Source organism: Falco biarmicus, chromosome 3, assembly GCF_023638135.1.
Source record: "Falco biarmicus isolate bFalBia1 chromosome 3, bFalBia1.pri, whole genome shotgun sequence".
Lineage (NCBI taxonomy): Eukaryota > Metazoa > Chordata > Aves > Falconiformes > Falconidae > Falco > Falco biarmicus.
Genome location: NC_079290.1, coordinates 109,343,230 through 109,363,943, shown reverse-complemented (window position 1 = coordinate 109,363,943; position 20,714 = coordinate 109,343,230). Strand labels below are relative to the sequence as shown.

Sequence of the window (20,714 nt, the reverse complement as noted above, 5' to 3'; positions counted from 1 at the left end):
TCTTCTGCAGGAAATACTCCTAATTTGCCTTGCTGGTGTTCTCTGCTGTGTGAGAGTAATTGTGTAGGTAAAGTCGATGGTTCACTGGAAAAGTCAGAGTTGACTGTTGCAGGGATAGTGCAATCGGCGTGCAAGGCACGTGTGCGCACCTTGTGCTTTGGCTTTGCTGGAGTCTTTGACCTGAGCCCTTAGCAGAGCACAGCAGCTTGTCTCCCGGGGGGGGGGGGGGGGGGGGGGGGGGGCGGCGGCGGCGGGCTTGGCTGTGTCTGAGGACAGGAGAGAAGCAGAGGGATGTAGCACCCTCGGGTGATCTCCTGTGCTTTCTGATACTGTGGTTTCATTTTGTTGCTTGCTTTATGCTGTCTGGAATAATAAGTTGTCAAAGAGTAACATTAAACACAATTAAACACATTTCCCTGCCCCCCCCCTTTTTTTTTTTCAGAGGCATCTGTGAGCTTTTCTTGTACAAAGTGCATATACAGAATTTTAAGATTTATAGTTGCTCATGGATTGGTGCACTGCAATGTGCATAGGAAGTGCTCTCCTCTGGTGTGCTTTCTGGGTAGGCTGTCTGAAGCAGATGTGTAACCTGCAAATTATGGGTAAACAAGGAAATACAAATAATTAGGCAAGAGGGTAGAAGAGGAGGTAGAGCAGGAAGGGAGGGGAAGAATACACGATGAAGGAGGAGGCGTCTGCTGGGGGGAGGGCAGGGTGGAAAGTGGGGCCGGGTTTCTCCCAAGGGGTGGTTGCACAGTGCTGTTAGCCTGGAGGTGGATGTGCTGATCCTTCTGTGATAGCACTTGGAGTGAGCAAGGACAGCTGGAGCAGGGGCTCCCTGGGGCTGGGGGGCGCTGTAATGAGTGCCAGTTGAAATTGAAAAAGCATATGAGCAGTGGCTGGGAAACCCAGTGCGAAGAGTTGTTCTGCACTTGATTTATTAACTCCGAAAGGAATTAGCAAAGGCTGCTACCTGTGCTGTGCAGTGACACAGCTGAATGGCTGGCTGTGTTTGGGCAAATCCCAAACCAAAAGGCCAATGACGGTGCCGTATTGCATGGATAAGGCTGGCAAGCTTGCGGAGCATGCTGGTAATTCAGGCTGGTTTTAGTTGGAGCATGCTTGAGCTGGTTAGCTAGGCCTGATACCTGTTTTGATGTGTGTTCCTTTTAAAACGTACTCAACAAGTGACTCATCCTTTTCCACCTTTGTTTAGAGCATGAAGCCTTTCTTAATTTGGGACTGAGCTGCTCTGTTCCATTGCCTGCTTTCTGGTGACTTTTAAATTCTAAAATGTGACCTTTTTCTCTGTGATCAGTGCCACCAGTGTGGTGAGGCAGAACTATGTGAGCACCCTCGCAGCTGAGGCAATATTGACTAATATTAAATACAAACGTTTGAGCTGTAGAAAATGTCTTTTGAAATGGAAACAATTGCTTTGTCATTCTGAATAAATGTGTGCACGCTTCAGGGCCAGATTTCAGACTTTTTTGTAGTATTAATAAAGGGCCTGTTGATACGGCTTTGCTGTGCATATTGCTGGGTTGTCTTGTGTGAAACTGAGGTCTGATGCATAAATCAACAAATTCTATTATTTTGATATTGAAATACAGTATCAAGTAGAGGAGTGGCGATAATGCCTGATGCCTGTGCAAATCCTTAATCATCTGTATGTGTTGAAAGAAGATGTATAGATAGCAATGTGAGTGTGTGATGTACCAGGTACTGGCTGATGTCCTGCTCTGAGAAAGAGTCTGCTGCTATTTCCTAAAATTGACTGTTTGTGGATATCTCTGTGGCTTGTGGGAACGGGGTGTGTGTGTGATTAGTATTCCCCTTCAAGTCCTGTTTTTAGGAACTTTTGAGGATGTTTATTGTGAAGGTAGCTGGCTTTGTCTAAATCTGTGAGCATCCCTGCAGCACCTGAAGAAAAAGCTAGTGGCGTGAGGTTTGTTTTGAGTCACTAGCAATTGTCTTTCCTTGGAAATGTGAATTGCAATATCAAATCATGTTGCTAGCTGTGACCAGAGCGCTCAAAAACTTGGAATTGCACTGGACTTCTTCCAGATCACTCTAAGTTAAATCCCCAGGAAGTGCTGGAATACATAGTTCAGTAGGGATTGACTCAATTTTTTTAATGCAGTTACCCAGAACTGAGAGCCATTGCAACATCCTTGCTAGGCTAAAGGATTGCCACCTTTCTGAGGGTAAATTTGCTGCAGGGGATGTCTCTTCTTTCCTCCCCCCACACCCTGGCAGGGGGTAACTTGGTTTGCAAGTCTTCCTTGCTGTAAATAAAAGTACTTCCAATAATATGGAAACATTGAAAGTCAGTGGGAGCTTTGCCACTAGGCTGTTGGGGTCAGGATTTCACACCTGTATGTGAATGAATGGCCAGAGGCCTGCTGCTTTTCTAATTAAAGTAATACATTAATGAAAGGCAGCTGTGCCTGGAACTGGAGGTAGCTAGCTCATGTTTGGAGGGGCTCTTGGTGGCAAATACTGATTTAGTTCACGTGCTAAAGTGTGTGTTGGGGTGGTGTTGAAGTAGCTGGGTGCATCGTGATTTTGTAATGGCTGGAGAGCAATCCGGTTCCTTGGGAGCCGCGTGCCCTGCTGAGCTGCTCAGTGCTGTTAGCTGCTTCAGAGTGGGGATAGGGGTATGTGTTAGGTAGCAACTTCAACCAAAAGATTGTGGAACTGTATTTAGGCCTTAAAGGTGAGGGGAGGAGTAATCATGTTTACTTCTGTCTGTACGTGCTTATTTTTATCCCATAAACTAGTTTCAAAGCTTATACTGCTGTTTCCTGCTGAGGTTTCTTGGCTGAAGGGCTCTCCAGAGGGAAGATCTCTTGGGAGGCATGTGTGTTACTTAGCAGCTATCAAGACCCAAGCTTAGGCTTTCAGTGCATCTAAGACTGGATGCTTCCATGCATTAAAAACAGTCTGGAAAAGCCTAAAGACCTTTTTTGCCCACCTTTAGATAACTAGTCAAAAATGGCACTGTGTTAGAGAGATTGTATTTACCTAGTCCTTCTTCCCAGTGCAGAAAAGTGACGGTGCCGTAGTCTTGGGTGGTGTTTGGCAATTGTGTGCAGTGAGAGGGGTCTAACTGTACGGAGGAGGTATTTGCATTTATGCAAATGCACAGCTTCCTGTTGTGTGTGTGTGAGATGGAGGGATGGATCTACCAACTCACTTAGAAATGTCCTGGTTTTAGATCCCAAATGTGCTGTTAGTGGTTTGGGCTCCCATCAGAGCTCATCAGTGAAATGTACTGTTATCTAGTGAGTATGAGAAACATCTAAATATGTGTGTTTTTTTTCCTAGGTTCTCATTGGAGTTGATATTCTAGTTGACTTCAGCAATGCAGACGATCAAGTGCGTAGTCGTGGGTGATGGTGCTGTCGGTAAAACCTGTCTCTTAATTTCTTACACAACAAATAAATTCCCATCGGAATATGTACCAACGGTAAGTGTGAGAATGGCTCCAGTTCTTTGGGCATGATGGGGTCGGGTAGCATGAGTTTCCTTTATAACTAACCTTTATAGCGTGCATGCCCTAATACTTGTCCCTACAGTCTGCTTTCCTCTTGGAGACTAATACGTGATGGAAAAGTAACGATTGGTCTGATACACTGCTGCTACCTATCTTTCATATTATGGGGTAGGGCTGGGATGCCTTTCCTGTGTCTGGTCAGTTCTTGCTGCTTAATTGCTCTGTGGACTCTGAGCTTCTGTTTGTTGATGGCCACTGGCTGGATTCAGTGAACAAAATTATTTGCAGTTAGGACTGCTAAGTGGAGAGCAAGCAGCAGGAACACCTGCTCTTCAGCTTGCTCTCTCGGTTCTTGCTACATCTGCATTTTTAGGGAAAGTAGTATTTTGTTGTTAAAATAGTCAGTGACTACAGTTAATGCTTTCGGATGCAGATTTGTGCTTTGCAACTCTGAAAGATCCTGAGGTCGTGCAGTGAACTGTGGAGCATGGCTAATTCGCTCCAGCTAAGCATGAGAAATATGTTTGGATTTAGACCACGCAGTCTCATTCATTTGAACTTCCAAACATTTGCCAACTTTGTGTGTAGTCCCTCACTATGAATAACATTTCTGAGTTTTACAGGCTCAGTTTTTTGAGATACTGAATCCCTTGGCTTACCTAAAGATCAGATTGGGAGCAGTTTGCTGACTGCCTGTGAGGCATGTGCATTATCTTTCTAATAGAACAGTCCTTTTCTTCTTAATGTTGCATATACAAGATCAGCACACTGACACTGAGGCGGTTCAGTTTTTTAGTGTGGTTGCTGCAAGAGACTTTGACATCTGGATGCTCTTTTTACTAGTTTTCTGTTATGGACCCAAAAAATCTATCTTTACTGATAGGAAAATTGAAGAGTTTACCGAGTTACTTCAAACAAATTCGGATCTGGAAATGCCTTGCAAAGAGGTTGAACACCTGCTGGTGAAAGAGTCAATAATATTTTCTGCTATTATAAAGCAACTTAAAAGAACAGATAGCTCCTCTGAGATGCCAGGTAGCTCTGCCTTACAGCTCTTTTGGAATAGTTACTTCATAAAAATTCATAAAAATGTTTTCTCTTTGTGGAAGATAAGTTGCAGTGAATGTCACTGCCTCTTTTTGAGGTATTGGCTTTGTACGCTATCTAAAGTTGTTTTTGCAGCCTGCCAAATGGAAAGTTTTAAGAATAGGACAGGCTTCCACAGAATGAAAATGTTTGTGTTTAGTTGTAGTGCAGGAACTAAAGATGAAAGGGCTCCTAAACCCGAGGGTGTTCAGGTTGGATGCAGTGGTCGCTGCTAGGAATCTGAGGGTTGTGCTGCAGGCTTGGAGACCCACGTTCAGCTTCCCTCACGGAGGTCCTCTCTTAGGGATGGGTAGAGAGAAAGTTACGTTTGAAACTGCCTTTTGCCATTCTCAAGTTGAGGCGTATCAAGTAGCCAGCTGTGATGCTTCTAGGACAACCACATCCTGTGCTGAACCTGTGGGAGACTGCTTGCCCTATTTAAGCTATTCTTTATGGTCAAGACAAAATGAAAGTGGTCGGTGAGTTCAGGCAGCGAGTGTTTCTATACTTGCCCCTAGCGAAATGACCCTTAATTATGTTGAAAAATGTTATAATCTTAAAATGTGTATTTTTGAAAGCTTGCGAGTTTGTCTGCTGTCCTGCAGATTGTAGTACTGTCTGTAAATCTCTGCTAATGAGCAGTGTGGAAAAACAAAGCAAGTTACTTGCCAGTAAAGTGTGACCAAGGTGTGTTAAGGCTTATTTATAGCGCCTTTTAAAACTGTCCCGTGTTTCTGGAATAGTATTTACCTCTGTACTTCACGGCTTGAGGAACTCACTGTTCTGGGGATATCACAGCCTATTCCCAATTCTGTGTATGGCCTAGAGGTGTATTTCAGACTCTGGAAACTGGTAAGTAACCTCTGATATTCCAGCTAATACTTGTAATAAATAGGCGAAGAAATGTAACAGGTAGCATTGTTCCCAAAATGAAAGCAAGCTGTCCAAGAGCCAACAAGCCTTAATGTCCTCAGAATGTTTGTGGCTGAATAAGGACCCTGGAGAAAAGTAGGTAGGACTCAAAACTGCTTAACGAGAACGTTGAAGCAGGAAGAGAACCCAGAGATAAAGTTCTGTTGTTGAGATCCTGGTAAACACTGGTGGTAGCTCAAGGCCAGTGTGCCCACAGACACTGGGAATCCAGCTGCAGCAGCTGCTGCAAGGCCTCCCTTGAGAGGAAGGTTACATTTTTCTTTCTTCAGGGTGTCCAGCAGTACAGGGCACAAAAGTTAGTAAATGTTGGGGTGCTGAGGCAAATCACTAACGGGCTGGCCTCAAACCGAGCTACTCCGTGTGTGCGAGCACTGGAGTGGCTGGTGTAACCTGCCCGTGCTGTCGCCCTGCGTGGCTGTGCTTGTGCAGCTCTGTGGCCAAAATGTTGCTGGAGAGTGCGCCAGTTCAGACTGACAGATGAGTCTTTCACTTGGCTCTGTGTTTTGCGACCCTTTCACTTTTTTGAGGCTATTTCCCAGTGGGAGATGGGTTTCATACTGGTTCTGCACATGGTTTGTCACCTGCATGGTTTTGATGTCATTGCCATTCACAAAAATGGCAGCGAGGGGTATGGCTGTGGAAAGGCACTGGTAACGTTTGGGTAGTGGCAGATCAGGTGTGAGTCCTGTAACAAACTCATCCACTTGCTGTGGTGGGATGTCTGGCACTGGCAGGAATTAAAACTCCTTATTGGGCTAATTTTTGCTCTGGTTTTTAGCCTGTTTGGTGTCACTGAGGGTGGAATCGTCTGTGGATTATGCTGTGAGATTAGTTGCCGGATTGTTCTGAAGGCTAGCCTTGCAATCCTGGCCTCCTTAGGGCTGAATCCCAGACCTTTTCAATAGTGGCTGTACCTTTTAAAAAAAAAATTATTCCCATTTTGGAAATTGAGAGCTTAAACAAAAATAAATAAAATAAAAATGAGGGGGAGTGCATGCTGATCCCCCTAAAGGGCAGCTACAAGTAGTATTATCGACTCCCTGTCCACTGGGTGAAAATGAGGGGATATCTTTGGGGGATGAAGCTGCCAACCATCTGATACCTGAAAGAGTGAATGTGTTCTGACCTTCAGCGCAGAGCATACTGGTTTCTTGTTCTGTACCTGGCAATAGATGAGTTCTCATCCTGAACCTGTCCTTTGGAGTCTTGAAGTAGTAGTTGTGATGTGAAATGCCTTCCGCACTCCTCCAGCCTGAAGGTCTTATTTGTAGCTGGATGCTTTGAGGTGTTCAGTAAGGCAAAATCAGTGCAATGTGTAAAGGATCGGGCTGCAGATGATGGAGGTAAGTGGTGAAATCTCTTGCAGTGCTTTAAAAATCTTGAATGCTAATCGAAAATTGTACGAGGTGGACTTCTGCTTCTAGCTGGTGGTCTTGGGGGTATGCAGCATGCTCTGGCCATAGCTGCTTGCTTGGTCACTGGGAGCTGCGAGAAGTTGAAAAAACTCGGTGTGGTGTCAGGTGGAATGGAAAGGAGACATCTGACCTCTTGGAAGTTCAGCTTTGAAGTGCTGTCTTGCTGGTCCTACCTCCGTTTTTAGTGGGATTTTTTTCAAGGACCTAAGCTCTTACTAAAGCCCTCTAAATACATGCATGTGACTCCTCATTTTTCCATGCTCCTTCCTCCTAGCCTCCATGAAAAGCTTTTGAGGTGACTGCTAGCCTTTTCGATGTTGCAGTTTCCTGCAGGTGTGGGGCTGCTCAGACTTTAGGTCTGTGTTGAAGCAGGGCTTCCTTATCCTTATTCAGAGACCTCGACACTCTCTGGGTAACCTTGCAGCACTGTATGCAGGGACAGGGTTTGGTGTTTTTTTCCAGTGGGAAGGATTTTTTGCTGAGGTTACTTTCTGAAATGCTGTCTTATCGTGGTTCTGAAGATAGAATTGTTTTTGAAATGAAGGATACTGACCTCAGACGGTATACTCCTTAATGCTGAGTATGTGGGTGTTGAAGGAGAAAGCTTTGTGTAGGCCCTTGTGCTCAGTTGTGTTGTAAACAAGTTACTGGGTGAAACATTTTTGGTAGTCGGTCTGCCCTTGAGGACAGGATTGTTGTGCCACATGCTGTACAGCGAGACAATCTGTCTTGGTCTTCTGGAGTGCAAGTCTCAGTTTAGATTGAGAGTGAATTTGACACAGACTGATTGTGGCCAACTATATGGTTTCCTCCAGAGATGGAGGATAAATTCCTGTTGAAAAGATGGACCCTGTATTGAATTCCATCGATGCTCAGAAAGATGAACATCAGAGGACTTGGGTCCTGTTAGAAGAAGCCTCGTACCTCTGTGCCCTGAAGGGCAGGGCTGGAATTTATCAGTTCTGTCTTTGTGGGGATGTGTTCACTGTATACAGACCCAGGCATGCTGGTTGAAATTTCTGTGGCGATGTGGCAGACCTCTTTGCAATTACAGGCAAGAGCTGTTGCAGGTGTTTTGCTTTTAACCTGTTGAATGCAGCAATGTGCCTAGGGTGCCTTTGCTTTAGATACCTCATGGAAATGTCTCTTGCACCCCTATTCACAGTTGAATTGGCCTGTTAACAGCCTTAATGATGATAGTGTTGTAAGCCTGATGGCTTCTGTTATCCTGTGCAGGTGGCTATTGTACAAGGTGGGGGTTGTCTGGCAAGGTGAGTAGGGTGATGGTTTAAAAAATAGCTTATTCACATCCTCTTAAATATTTCTCTTTTCTTACCAGGTTTTCGATAACTATGCTGTAACAGTGATGATTGGAGGAGAGCCTTACACCCTAGGCCTCTTTGATACTGCAGGTGAGAAATCAAGTGCTTGCATCATTGTAACTGCCCAAGATTTAGCTGAGGTGGTGTTGAACATGAAGACATACGGTTTGTTTTGTTTTCCAGAAAGATTTTCCCTTTTCATCATTTTTTTTGTTCCTGACCTTTGGGTTTTTTTTGCTAAATTCAGTTTACTTATTAAAAAAAAAACAAACCACAAAACAAAAAAAAAAACCAAACCCAACCCGGCCAAACAACAGAAAACCAAACCAAGACAAGAAAACCCTCTACTTCTTTTAGAGCTATTTTGTGACACCAGATGACAACTTACAAACTTGCACCTCTCATCTACAGGATACCTGAAAGATAAAGGGGTTTTATGTTTTTAAACAAAACTTACAGGAAGAAGTTGTGTTGAATAAAATACGTGGATTCTGTGTAGTTTTTATTTAGTAAATAGCCTATTTTTTTGACCAAATGTCAAGACAGAATGACTAACATTACAAAATCCTGGATGTGCATGTGTGTCCGTGTTCTTAACACCGATGAAATCGGGATGTCTGGAGTTCTGTAAGCCCTCGCATTGTGTGCCTTTTTAAAATGAAAAATAAATCTGCAGGCTTCTTTGTTTATGGTTGTTAGACTGTATCTCAGTTTCTGGCTGGAGAGCTGCACAGTGATTAAACAGCTACACACATTGCTTTGCACGTGTGAAGATTTAGCAAGAAAGGGTAGAAACTGGTTCAACTGCTAGTTACCAGTCCTCAACCTGTAATAATATCAAAGTGGTATGGCAGCATCTGGTATTGTGAAGTCTTCTTCAGGAGAGTCCTTCCAGAGAGCTTAGTTGATAAGCTGTTACCTAAAATTGTCTTGATAGAACTTAACCTGACTGTTGCCAGCTGTATTCGTACAGATGCATCATTAGTGTCTTTATTTGATGAATGAAATGGTCTTAGGCTTCCAATTAAACACTGGAGCTTCAATTAGCTCTTCACATTCTTCTCCCAAATGTGATTCGTGTGCTTAGGTGTTGCAAACTCCCTAGTTCATGGATAAAGGAGGTAAGTAGAGAAGAGAGGCTCCTTCCTGGACATTGTGTAGGCTGCTGTAGGGATCAGTACTTAGATGGGTCTCTGTTATAAGCATTCTTCTACCTGTGTGGGTAAAAGCTGCGTTGGGTCCTTTTCTGCCTGGTTTTCTGTGGAGGTCCTCTAGGTTCAGGGCTCTGGAAGCTGCTGCATGCATAGACGGGCAGATCTGTGTACTGTCTAGCAACATGAGTGCAGTAACCATCTAGTAATTCTGAAAACTTAAGAAAGTGGCTTTAGCACATGTGGGTGATGCTACGTACTTGTGAATGTAAAGGCTTTCCTTTTGGAGCTGGGCTTCTGAAGTGGCCTTTGTGCTTTAAGGGTCACCTGCTTTTTGCTAAATAGTGGCCAGCACAAATTACAGATCTTAACAATGGATAAACCCTGTATTACTAACTGTCCAATTTAGAAAGAAAATCAAAGTCCTTGTTTTGAACTTGGGCTATGAAGACAAAGCTTTCTCGAGTAGTCTGTTAACTGCAATGAATTTTTTTCATCAGTGCTTAGCTCCTCTGTGTCCAGCTAAGCATGATAGCTGTAACAAGCTGTTAGACCTCCATCTTCAAACTGTAGCTCTTTCTCCATTGAGATGTCCCCAGGGTTCGGTTGGCTCCTTCAGAATCTCAGAGGTTTTTGTCCTGCATTGTAGGCAAGAGAGTGTCAGCTGAAATCCGAGGCATTTTGAGCAAGCGGTCCTGATTTGGTTGCCAGCTGGTGCAGTAGTTTCTCTAGTGCCAGGTGTAGTTTCTAAAAACAGCATACTGCTGAATTGAGCAGGAGGAAGTTTAAGGATGAGCTCAAGCAGAGTCAGGCTGGTGGGTCAGTGCTGATGGTGCCCTGCAAGGACTGCCTGCTGTCTGTCGGACCCAGAGGGGAGAGCCTGGCTTCCCCTGAGGCACAGCCTGCGCCAGGAATTTGGTGCATTTTTGGGGGAGTGCCGCTGGACGAGCTGAACACAGTCTCACCTGTAACAGCAGCATTCTCCTCTTACTGCTTGGAGGACACTTCACTAAGCATTTGCAAGCATGTCAGAACATTCTAGTAAACAAAATTGCTTTTTTTTCCCCTCCAAACTGCAGGGTTTTTGCAGGATAATGAAATTTGATGGCATAATAATTCTAATGAATGGACTAGGTGCGGAAGACCTCATCTATAACTAGATCCATGTTCTGAAACTTCATTATAATAGAGAAAAGCGTTATGCAGTCTAAAGCGTGTTTGATCTAAAAATTTATTAGATCATATTCCTATCAGACTTCCCAACTCTCCTGTGACTTTAGGCAGCTTACTGTGACATAGCAACTGAATAAATTCTGGATTTGAAAACTAGGATCTTAGAATGTTTGGGTTCAGGGCATGTGTATTTGCTTAAGAGTTAGGATTAATCACAGTAATACTGTTGTGCCAGAATATGCACCCTACCACCTGTAAAGGGCAGTACTTCTTGTCTGGGTCTAATACTGTGTTCATTTTCTCCTCTCTAGGTCAGGAAGACTATGATAGATTACGACCCCTCAGCTATCCACAGACAGATGTATTTCTGGTCTGTTTTTCAGTGGTGTCTCCTTCTTCATTTGAAAATGTGAAAGAAAAGGTTGGTTGAACTCTGCCTAAAAATGGGGCTGCTGCAGTGGTTCTGGAAATACATCAGGCGTTATCTTAGGTGGTTAGTAACAAATAATTGTGTCTTCTCTGTCTTTAGTGGGTACCTGAAATTACTCACCACTGTCCAAAGACTCCTTTCCTGCTTGTTGGGACCCAGATTGATCTAAGAGATGATCCCTCAACAATTGAGAAACTTGCCAAGAATAAGCAGAAGCCCATAACTCCAGAGACGGCTGAAAAACTGGCCCGGGACCTGAAGGCTGTCAAATATGTGGAATGCTCTGCACTTACGCAGGTGAGGATTGGTCTTTGACTATTTTTGTTTGCTTGTATGCCATAATTTTTTTTCAGTATTGGGGAAAACCAACTCAATATGGATGTGAGAGGGTATATAAGCTCTGTTTGTGCTGTTGACGGTGTAGCTTTCTCTTCTGTCCTGTTGATCTAAGGAACAAGGAGCTGGCAGTGGTATGAAGAAAACCAGCCTGTGAAGATTAGGCATAGTGTAGAGGGGTGATGGAGGAGGATGTGCTTGCCATGTTTGCTTTTGTGTTGGAGGAAGATAACTATTGAAAACTTAGAGGGTGTCTTATGGACAGTAGGTGGGTTAAGACACAATGCAGGTCACTGTAGAAGAGAGCAGGCAAAGAAAAATAAAAACCCTATTGGAGAAGTCAGTTTTGGTACTTCGTAGGACTAGAAGCCTTCATAGTTGAGAGCTTCTTTCTCATCCTGTGCAGCTGGTGATGAGCTAAGTTTCCTGTGTCCACCTTAAGAGGCAAGTGTTGAAAGAAAATAACAATGAAGTAGTTCTTAAGATGTAAACGTGGTGACGTTGTGTGGACTAACTCGTGAATGTGAGTCTAAAGCAGGCTAAAATAGCTGATTTGAGGCCAGGAAACCTGGTTATCCTTTAAGTTAGGAATACTAGGCTGGAGTGGATGGGAGCTGTTGGCTGGCTAGCTGGCATGTTGCCTTGACTTTGGATGCCCTGGGAATCTTGTGTGCCTACTCTTGCAGAATTGGCTACAACTCTTTAACGATTTCCTTAATGTTACTGTATAAAGAATTTGTCGCTACCTGATGTGCAGGGAACTAGGGGTGCACAGTATCGTCCCTCACTCTTCTTCTCAGTTTTGTTGTGTGTTCATCTCTAGAGTTTCTTGAGTACAAATCTTTATTGCCAAACATCATGGAGCCTGAAGTTCTCCTTGTCTTGCACCTTTTGCCCAGATTGCATGTTGACTCTTCCATCTGGGATCCTGAGACTTTTTTTTTGTAACAAAGCTTTGAGTGTTTGCTGAGAAGGAAGAGGCTTTTGATGGAAAGGTGCAGGACAGTGGTGCTGGAGGTATTGTGCCAAGGCACGCTGCATTTCATCCTGGGAATCCCTGATCAAAAGGTGGCCTTGGCTGTGCTTCCTTACTGCCCACGTGCAAACTGAGGGTTAATCGTGCTTGTGCTGTAATTCTCTTAGATCCGTTCAGTCCCAAAATACCATTTTATAGATGGTGTCTGGCTCATCCTGAGTGCTGCTGCTAACTAGGCTGTAGAACCTGATAATTAGATAAATACATACCAGGACTTTTGTCCTGTATTGCTCACTGAGACCCTTTCCTCTATCTTTAAACTTGCCTTGTTTAGTCTGCTCAAATTGCACGGGAGCACCTAGAATTACCCGAGTAAGAGCTGACATGATTAAAAGTTTCAGTGTTTATCCTTTTTTTTTCCTCTTTTCCCCACTTCCAGATAGACTAAACTGTATCTGTTGCAGAGAACATCGTTACGCACTTGGAAGCTCAGCCTGAATTCTTCCAGCACACTAGTGCTTGCAAACCCATTGATGGTTTTAGGAATCAAGAGTAACCTGGGAGGAGGTTTCAGAAGCCTTCTCACCTGGAAGACTAGTCAGTTCGCATCTGCTCTGTTCATCTTCATTTGTTGTTGACTCCCCTCACAAAACACCTTTTTCCTCAGCTGTCAGTAACAGCTGCCAAACAGAAGTGTAGATTATCTACAAAGGGTTGTTTGAAGTTCCCGGCACTGATCTAGCTGGCAGCTCGTTAAACACAAGTCGGCTGGCTTCCCTAGCCAGGAGGGTTGTTTTCTTACCTGCCAGGCAGTGTTGTAGTAGCTGGTTTCAACTAAAGCTAGACTACCTGCCTAGCTCAATCTCTCTTTACCTTGGCTCCTGTCTGCACAGTTCACCTCGGCAGTCTAGGCTGTTTTTTTCCTTCTCAACTAATTTACAAACGACTTTGACACCACAGTAGCAAGTGATCATAAAATCCTGGAGCCAGAGCATTTTGGTTTTTTTTCTCCTGGGAGGAATTTGCTTGTTTGTGTGGAAGAATCGATGTTCTGCAAGTACGAGGTGAGTCCTTACGAGGCTGAGTTTCTGAGTCTTTTCTGTAAAGACAGAGTATCTTCTCCCTGAGTTTGGATGACTGCAGTACTGAGGGGTCAGTTCTCTCTCCTTTCCTCAGGTTGTGGAATCCCTTTTTGTGATGAAGGCACTTTCAATGTCTGTCTTCAACTTTTCTCTAAAAAATAGTACCCAATACCACTGTAAAAAGTAGGTAACACTGCTATTAGGAGAGGGTGACTGACAAATAGATTACAACTAAAATGATAGTTGCTTCTGTTACACTTAAGAGTTAAATGGTCTGAGCAGACTTTCTGAAGCTCAATGCTGGTACCTAACACAAGGGAGAACTTTGAAATTGGTTCCTTCCCCCCCCCCCTCCCCCCCCCGATGCTGGGTTGACAGATTTTTATAAAGGGTCTTAAACTGTCCATGAATGGAGGGGGTGAAGGGAGCCTGAGCTCTGCCTGTTCCCCAGTGCAGCACAGAGCCATTACTTGAGCCAGAGTATTGAGGTCTGTGTGCCAGTGGCATCCAACACAGTTCCCTTCCTGTGGCTACTCTTGTATCATCCAGGCTCTTAACCCCAGGCCCATTTTTCACAACAATTTTGTCCCTGTGCTGTTTGTTTTTCTCCTCTTCCCTTATCCCACGTTTTTGTTAGGTCCTTCAAAACAAACCCCAGATTCTGTTCTCTTGAACAAATTTTCTCCTGTGCAACAGGAAACCGAAAGAGAAGTCCCTGAGTAGGAGAATTAAGGAAGCAGATTTTCTTGACTCTTGGCCTGCCTGGGTTCTTAATCTATCTAACAGTACATAATTGAGTTTATACTGCGACTTCATTCTTGCAAAGAAAGAAGAATTTTAATTAGTACTTCACATAGGCATTATTTATCTGAGGTCTCTAGCTCTTTTGTCAGCTGGGTTAAAAAAAAAAAAAAGTTGCTGGGGAAGATGTACAGGATGATTGTACATGGTAATTTTCTTAACTTCTGTTCTTTCAAGTATAATCTTGCTTGTAACGTGATGGACTTAAATGCTTCCAGATGGAATTGCCTTAGAGATTGCCCGTGTATGTGCTTCAGTAAAATAAGATTAAAGACCTTTTTAAAGCGTTATACCCAGTCGAACCTGTGAGGGAGAAACCAGTTACATTTAAATGATATAAAAAAAAAAGAAAATTAAAATCTTAATTTTGCAAAGACTGCAATTATTTACAGGAAGTAATTCAAGTTTTTCTGTTTGTTTTTAGCTGGGATAAAGCATTTCTTCTGAATTTATGAAGGTTGTACTCATGACAGTAGATTTAGGCGAGTCCAGTTAGCATAAACTGAGCCAGGTTTCACTCCTGGTGTTCTGTGTAACTTGGCAGGGTTCTGTGGGAGTGGTAACACACTGCAGTGTTCCTGTTGTGCTTACAGCAAACCCAACGCATGCTTCGTGCTCCGGTGTGATCCCTGCAGACTCCTTGCAGCTCTGTGACTGCTTGTCTGGTGTTGGAGCTCCGTTATTCCAATCCTAACACCGTTGCTGTTTTTCCCGTGACTTGAGTGGTTATACTTGCTTTGGTAACTAAACTGAATAACTGAAATGCATCGTTTCCATGCTGGCTCGCAATGTCGAAATAGCAGCGCTGGTAAGGTATTGCATCGCTTCTTAAAAGACCGATAGCTAATGTCTGAAGGTGATGATGGCTTACCAGAGAGGTACTGCTTCGATCCCAGATCCTGTTCTCCCAGCCATCTGGAGATCTTCAGTTATTCAGGGGCTGAATTCACAAAGTAGAAGAGTTGTCTGGAGTCCTTGCTCTGGACTAGCTGCCGCTGGGGAAGTTGGCAGCAGTAAGTCGGTGCATCTGAGGTGCTTGCTTATCCGCAGTGGGTGACTACAAAAGGTTTACCTGACCTTTTGGATCCCCGTGGTGGGGCAAGCTGCTCTCCCCTGTGTTTATTCCCTTGTAAACTCCCAAAGTGTACATTCAGCAGTGAAGTGGAAAGCACCATCTCTTGTGTAGCCCCTCCCACCCCTGTGTTCTTGCCAGTTGCTGCTGTGTTTGTGCCTCTGCCCTTCTGGGTGTTCATTTTGTCCAACTTGGTCTGTCACGTGTCCTGTCTGTCTCTGACATTGACTTCTGGGTCATCTACATGAGATTTCCTCCTGGGATCTACTTTGTTTTTTGCAAAGTAAATCTGTTTACTGCCTCTGTGAATTCAGCCTGGTCTATCCTGAATGCTCTTTGTATCTGCTTGTTTTTCTCTAATCCTCTAACCTGGCTGCTGTTTTTTCTCCTCCCCTCTGTCTTGTAGAGAGGTCTGAAGAATGTGTTTGATGAGGCTATCCTAGCTGCCCTCGAGCCTCCGGAAACTCAGCCCAAAAGGAAGTGCTGTATATTCTAAACTTTCTCCTTCCCCTCTTGCTGCTGCTTCCTCTGTCCCACTACTGTAGAAACCTGGTTAAAAAAAAAAAAAAGAATAAAACCACCTTGATTGAAAGCTGTTGTGTCTGCTTACCATCTTAGAGCAACCTCTGTATTAACTCTTGGACTGAAAACAATATATTTAAGCTCTTTAGTAAAACGTGACCGTGGAACATGAACTGGACTCGCTTAACTCTCTGCTGCTTGGGTTGCCAGATGTGGGTAGCTTTATAATTCAGGCTGTTTGGGGGAAAGGATCTGGTTACAACATCATTATTTAAAGAAAGATCAAAAGAATGAGACATGTTGTTTGATCTTCCTGAATCCAGCTGGAAGAAACGATGCGTGTGTTTTTCAATTTCTACTTGTGACTCTTGTTAACTGTATTTGCATGACAAAAGTACATGAAACGGTGATCTGCAAGTTACGCTGTAATGTGAAGGGTTTTCTGGTTCTCCTTTTGTGCAGTGAGATGTTTTTCTGTTGCTATTGCTTTGGCTGTCTGTGCTATAGTGGAGTATTTGTCAGTCCTTGGGGGGAAGGAAATATCAATGTACTTGCTACTGCTTTATGAACTGTTAAAATTCTTGCTTTCCCTAACATGGTAGACCTCTTCGTTTCAATAATAGATCCTTAAGCCTGTTACTGTAAGATGTAAAGCTGCTTCTTAATATCATGCTTCTGATTTTTATTGTTTGAAGGAGAAAACATCAATTGTAGCTTGTCTTTAAATTTTGAAATTAAAAATTGCAGTTGTTTGTATAAATGACTGATGAAGCTTTATTCCGATTTGCATTTCCTGGCTTCAGTTTAACACTTAACGCAGCGTACAGTACCTGCTTCGTCCTCCTCCCATCTTGACTTCTCTGATGCCATGCACAGCTTCTGGGCTCTACCTGGCTGCTTCTAACCATCGGGTGTTTGGGGCCGGAGGTGTGACCAGCGTGTGTACCGGACCGATTTATCTCGTTGCATGCTTGCCTTGTCTCTTCTCTCCCCTGACACCTGGGTGCCTGCGCTGCTGTACCTGACGTGCTCCAAACTGAGCTCTTCCATTTGTATGCGGCACTTTCTGCTTTGTCATTAGCATGTGAAACATGTTAGTAGCCAACTAATGAAAAAAAAAAATTGCCTTAGGGAAATGACTTTGGTACGTGTGTTTTTGCTTCTCGTGAAGTATACTGGTCTGGTCTCGAAGGATTCGCGTTCCTGTTCAGAAAATCAGCTGCTGTGCTAAGGAACTGCGAACCACAGCAACGCAGAGGAGACTCTGGGAGTTGTAGATGGCAAACCTCGATTCGGCATTGGAGGGGTTTGTCTGCCACTTGGCTTTCTGTGGTTTTGTTTGTGTGAAAACTTAAAAATGAGACTGCCCCTTTCTCTCTTTGCCCCTTTTCAGAAAGGCCTAAAGAATGTATTTGACGAAGCGATATTGGCTGCCCTGGAGCCTCCGGAGCCGAAGAAGACTCGCAGGTGTGTGCTGCTATGAACATCCCTCCATGGCCCCTTCTGCAAAGCTGGTGTTTGATGTCATACTAAAAGCAATGTTTAAATCAAACTAAAGATACAAATTTTAAAATTTGTTTTCGCAATAATGACAAATGCCCTGCACTCCCATCTCCCCCACACGATCCTTGTGTGAGATGAGAATGTTAGTGTTTATTCCCCAGTGCCCCCTCAATTCAGTTAAACTAGTTAATTTTGAGTAATTATGTATTATCAGAAAACACTGATCAGTACTAGTTTTTTATTTTGTTTACTGTTTCTAATTTTTGTTTAAAATCCAGGCATGCTTGTGATGACTTTTTCCGTAACAGACTAATTCTAGGCTGTTTTACTGAAGCCTTGTCCCCTATGCAAGTCTGGCAAGACTTGGTTCTGGTTTCAAGAACTTCTGGGGCTTATCTGCAGCCAGCCAGCAGCCTGGGTGTGAGAAGACTTTAGTACTAAGAGAAATACAGGAAAGTAAAATGTCCCAAGCTGGTGCTCCTCTAAGGAGGAGTGTAGAAAATGTATCTGCATCTCCTCTGAAGTTGCCTTGTATCTCTTCCCCTGGCTTTCCACTGTGCAGGTCATGAATTTCTACCCCATCCTCTAAGTTATGAAGCCTTAGGAATAGGAGAATCTTTTTCTCTGGATGCACCATCAGACTTGAAACTAGCTTGCCAGTCTCTTTCTTAATCTTTCACATTCTAAGCTTTTGTCACGTGGTGAAGAAGTAACGGCATCTTTTCAAGCACGCCCAACTGATGCAGTTGGCTTTTAACAAATCCATCTCTTGCCAGTCCTTAATTATTAGAGAAACTTTACTGTGACCAGTGTATGCACTGCTCTTTGGACACTCTGAAGGCAGGTGGTGTATGTTAAAAGACGAGTTCTGGAGCTGGCCCTGGTGGTGCATCTCTTGCTGGATGGTTTGTCATCCTTCAGGGAGGGGTGGAAAGCTAGACCTGTGTCAGTAGGAGGGGACTGCAGGGAAGGGTTTCTAGTGTTTAGCGTGGCACCATATAGGGACCAGTTGAGGGAATCCCCTTTTTCTGCATTGTGCTTCTAAGTAACCTTGAACCTGTAAGATTGGCTCCAGCCCGCTGAAGATTGTGTGCGGGGTCTTTATGTAGACTGACTGCAACGTTGGAGGGATTTTACCAAAAATATATTTCGGCTTGCAAATTCGAAGTTTTTTAAGACTTAAGGAATCTTCTCCATCTTCCAAAATTCCGATTTCTTGTAGACTCATTAGTGTTGAACCAATGCTTTTTCATGTCTAAGTTCTTTGTATATGCATTCTTTTCAGATGTATTAAACATAAAGTATCTTCACAAGCCTGCCTGAGGGTAGTTATTTACCTTGCCTATCTCTTGAGTGTGGAGGACTTGTAAATACAGATTTTATCCCCTTGTGAGCCCTACTCTCCTCCTTGCAAGTTAGTTTGGGTCTCTCCTTAATGCTTAATCCTGTCAGCTCATGTCTTCCCTCATCTCTGCTGCTGGCTTCAGTTCTGTCGAGATTGCTCTAATCTTTGCTGCAATGTCCTTGCTGTCATACCCAGCGCTGAGGAGAGGATACGGCGGTTCTCAGTGGAATGAATGCTCCTTGTTGTGTGTGTTCCCAAATACGAAAAGTTGGCTTTTGGGGGTTATTGGGCTCTTGCACGTCTTTTGTCAAGAAGCTAGTCTTTGGGGAAGTTTCCTGTTCTTCCCCCTTCATGGGCAGATAGCAAAAAAAAAAAAACCCTAAAGGGACAAATGACACCATACCCATCTCCCTCCCAGAAATGCACATAGGGTTAATTACACCTTTTCATTAATTCCCTAAAGAAAAGGTGAAGTCTCACACTGTTGATGCATAACTTGTATTAATGATAAAAACACATTCTAAAGGGCCTTATTAAAGGTCACTTTTATTTTAAGAAGCTGCCTTGTGAGTGCTGTAATCCAGAAGCTTAGTGTAAAATAAGTGTTTTTTCACTTTCCCTAGCAATTAGTGGTGCTGTTCAACTTTGCAATTCAGTTTTTAATTGCTGTCTCTGGTGGGAGGCTTGGCTGTAGGTCTGTGGCTCCCAGTTCAAAGGACGGCTGGTACTTGTAACGCTTGGTGACAGTTCAGCGTTGGTGGCTGCTCCATGTGCTCGCAGCAGACTGAAATGGGCTTCTGCACCTTCTAATAGCTAAACCAAATTTGTCTGTCTAAAGCCAGCAGCAGGACTGGTGACCAAGGGTTTGCCTGCATGAAATCAAGCAGGAAATTGCCTCTGAAGTAGAGAACGCTTTAGGATTTCTGCTTTTAAGTAGCAGGGTTACCCTGTCAAGCTTTTTCTGTCTTGGATGGATCCTTACATGAGGGTTGCCTATAGCTGTCTGGTCCCTCTGCATAGATTTTTATGGCAGTCATCTGTGCCAGTCCTTTCATGCCGGTCCATTTGGCAAAGAAATAAAGTCTGTTCTGTTAAATTGGTGCCACGAGGTTAAACTTGGCTCTGGAGGGAATCCTGGAGGCACTGGATGATGGAAAAACATCCACTTCAAGGAGTGGTGCTGCTTCCTTCCCCTCGGTGTTGAATTAGCTTTGCAAAAATCTGTCTGATAGCTCCATAAATCTGCTAGGACATGGCTGTCCCAGTCCCAAGAGAGGACAAGGTGGTGGAATCTGTTAAAGAAGCTCAAACCCCTTAGCTCACCAGCTTTTTCACTCCATGCTTTCTTTTTTTTCCACCCCGCTAGAGCTCAGTAGTGAGGTCTGTGTTAAGCTGGGTATGTGAGATGTGCTCTGTGTTGCCAGGTTGTAGGAGCTCCTTGATGACTGTCTCGCGGCGTGAAGGCATGCAAAACTGGCACAAAAGCAGGCAAAACCTCCGCTTTCTTCCAAAGCAAAGGTCTTGGAGGCAGGTGGGAATGCTTGCCACTTCCCTTGATACTAGTTTGGCAAGCTAACACATGGTGTGAGCCGGGCTGTCTGATGTGACTGCTTTTACCGTAGAGGACTTGCCTATCTGAGGATGCACCCACAGCTCAAGGCTGTTTTCTCTCTCATCTCTGAGGATTCTTGAGGTTCCCGTGGCAGCTCGCTAGCACAAACCACTCGCGAGGGCCGGGCTGGCTGCTTAACCAGCTGCTACACGTGTTAATGGTGTCCCTTGTAAAGGGCTAAAAATCTCTGATGGGAAGGCATGATATTAAAATTGCTCCAAGGATGGAAGGCATGGAAGCTGAAGAGCAGCTTCTTGTTTTAGTGGCTGGGACACACAGCGATTCCTTAATGAAATGCTTTGGTTTTTCCTGCACAAGGAATAGGTTAGCGAGTTCTGGGTTTCAGCTGGCTCTCGTGTGAACCTCCAGTTCCTGGTACTAAATCAGTTTTACTGAAAAGCAGGTAGCGAGTGGAGCTCGTGCTTCTGTAGGCTGCTCTGTATCTTTATCAGCTGC

General features: G+C 44.0%; 1 protein-coding gene across 9 annotated transcripts in view; it reads left to right on the top strand.

Moving 5' to 3' along the window:
• CDC42 (cell division cycle 42) overlaps positions 1 to 18,614 on the top strand; it is a 28,670-nt gene extending 10,056 nt beyond the window's left edge. For 6 of the 9 annotated variants that reach the window (XM_056330803.1, XM_056330806.1, XM_056330809.1 and 3 more), the window contains exons 2-6: positions 3,331 to 3,472; positions 8,273 to 8,345; positions 10,891 to 11,000; positions 11,109 to 11,306; positions 17,192 to 18,614. In XM_056330803.1, coding sequence (XP_056186778.1) covers positions 3,368 to 3,472; positions 8,273 to 8,345; positions 10,891 to 11,000; positions 11,109 to 11,306; positions 17,192 to 17,281 — 576 coding nt within the window. In that variant the 5' untranslated portion in view covers positions 3,331 to 3,367 and the 3' untranslated portion in view covers positions 17,282 to 18,614. Of the gene's footprint in view, positions 1 to 3,208; positions 3,235 to 3,330; positions 3,473 to 8,272; positions 8,346 to 10,890; positions 11,001 to 11,108; positions 11,307 to 15,682; positions 16,559 to 17,191 lie in introns of those variants that run through there. The other 3 variants (XM_056330811.1, XM_056330805.1, XM_056330804.1) reach the window with 3 other exon arrangements.
• Positions 18,615 to 20,714: the final 2,100 nt, after the last annotated feature.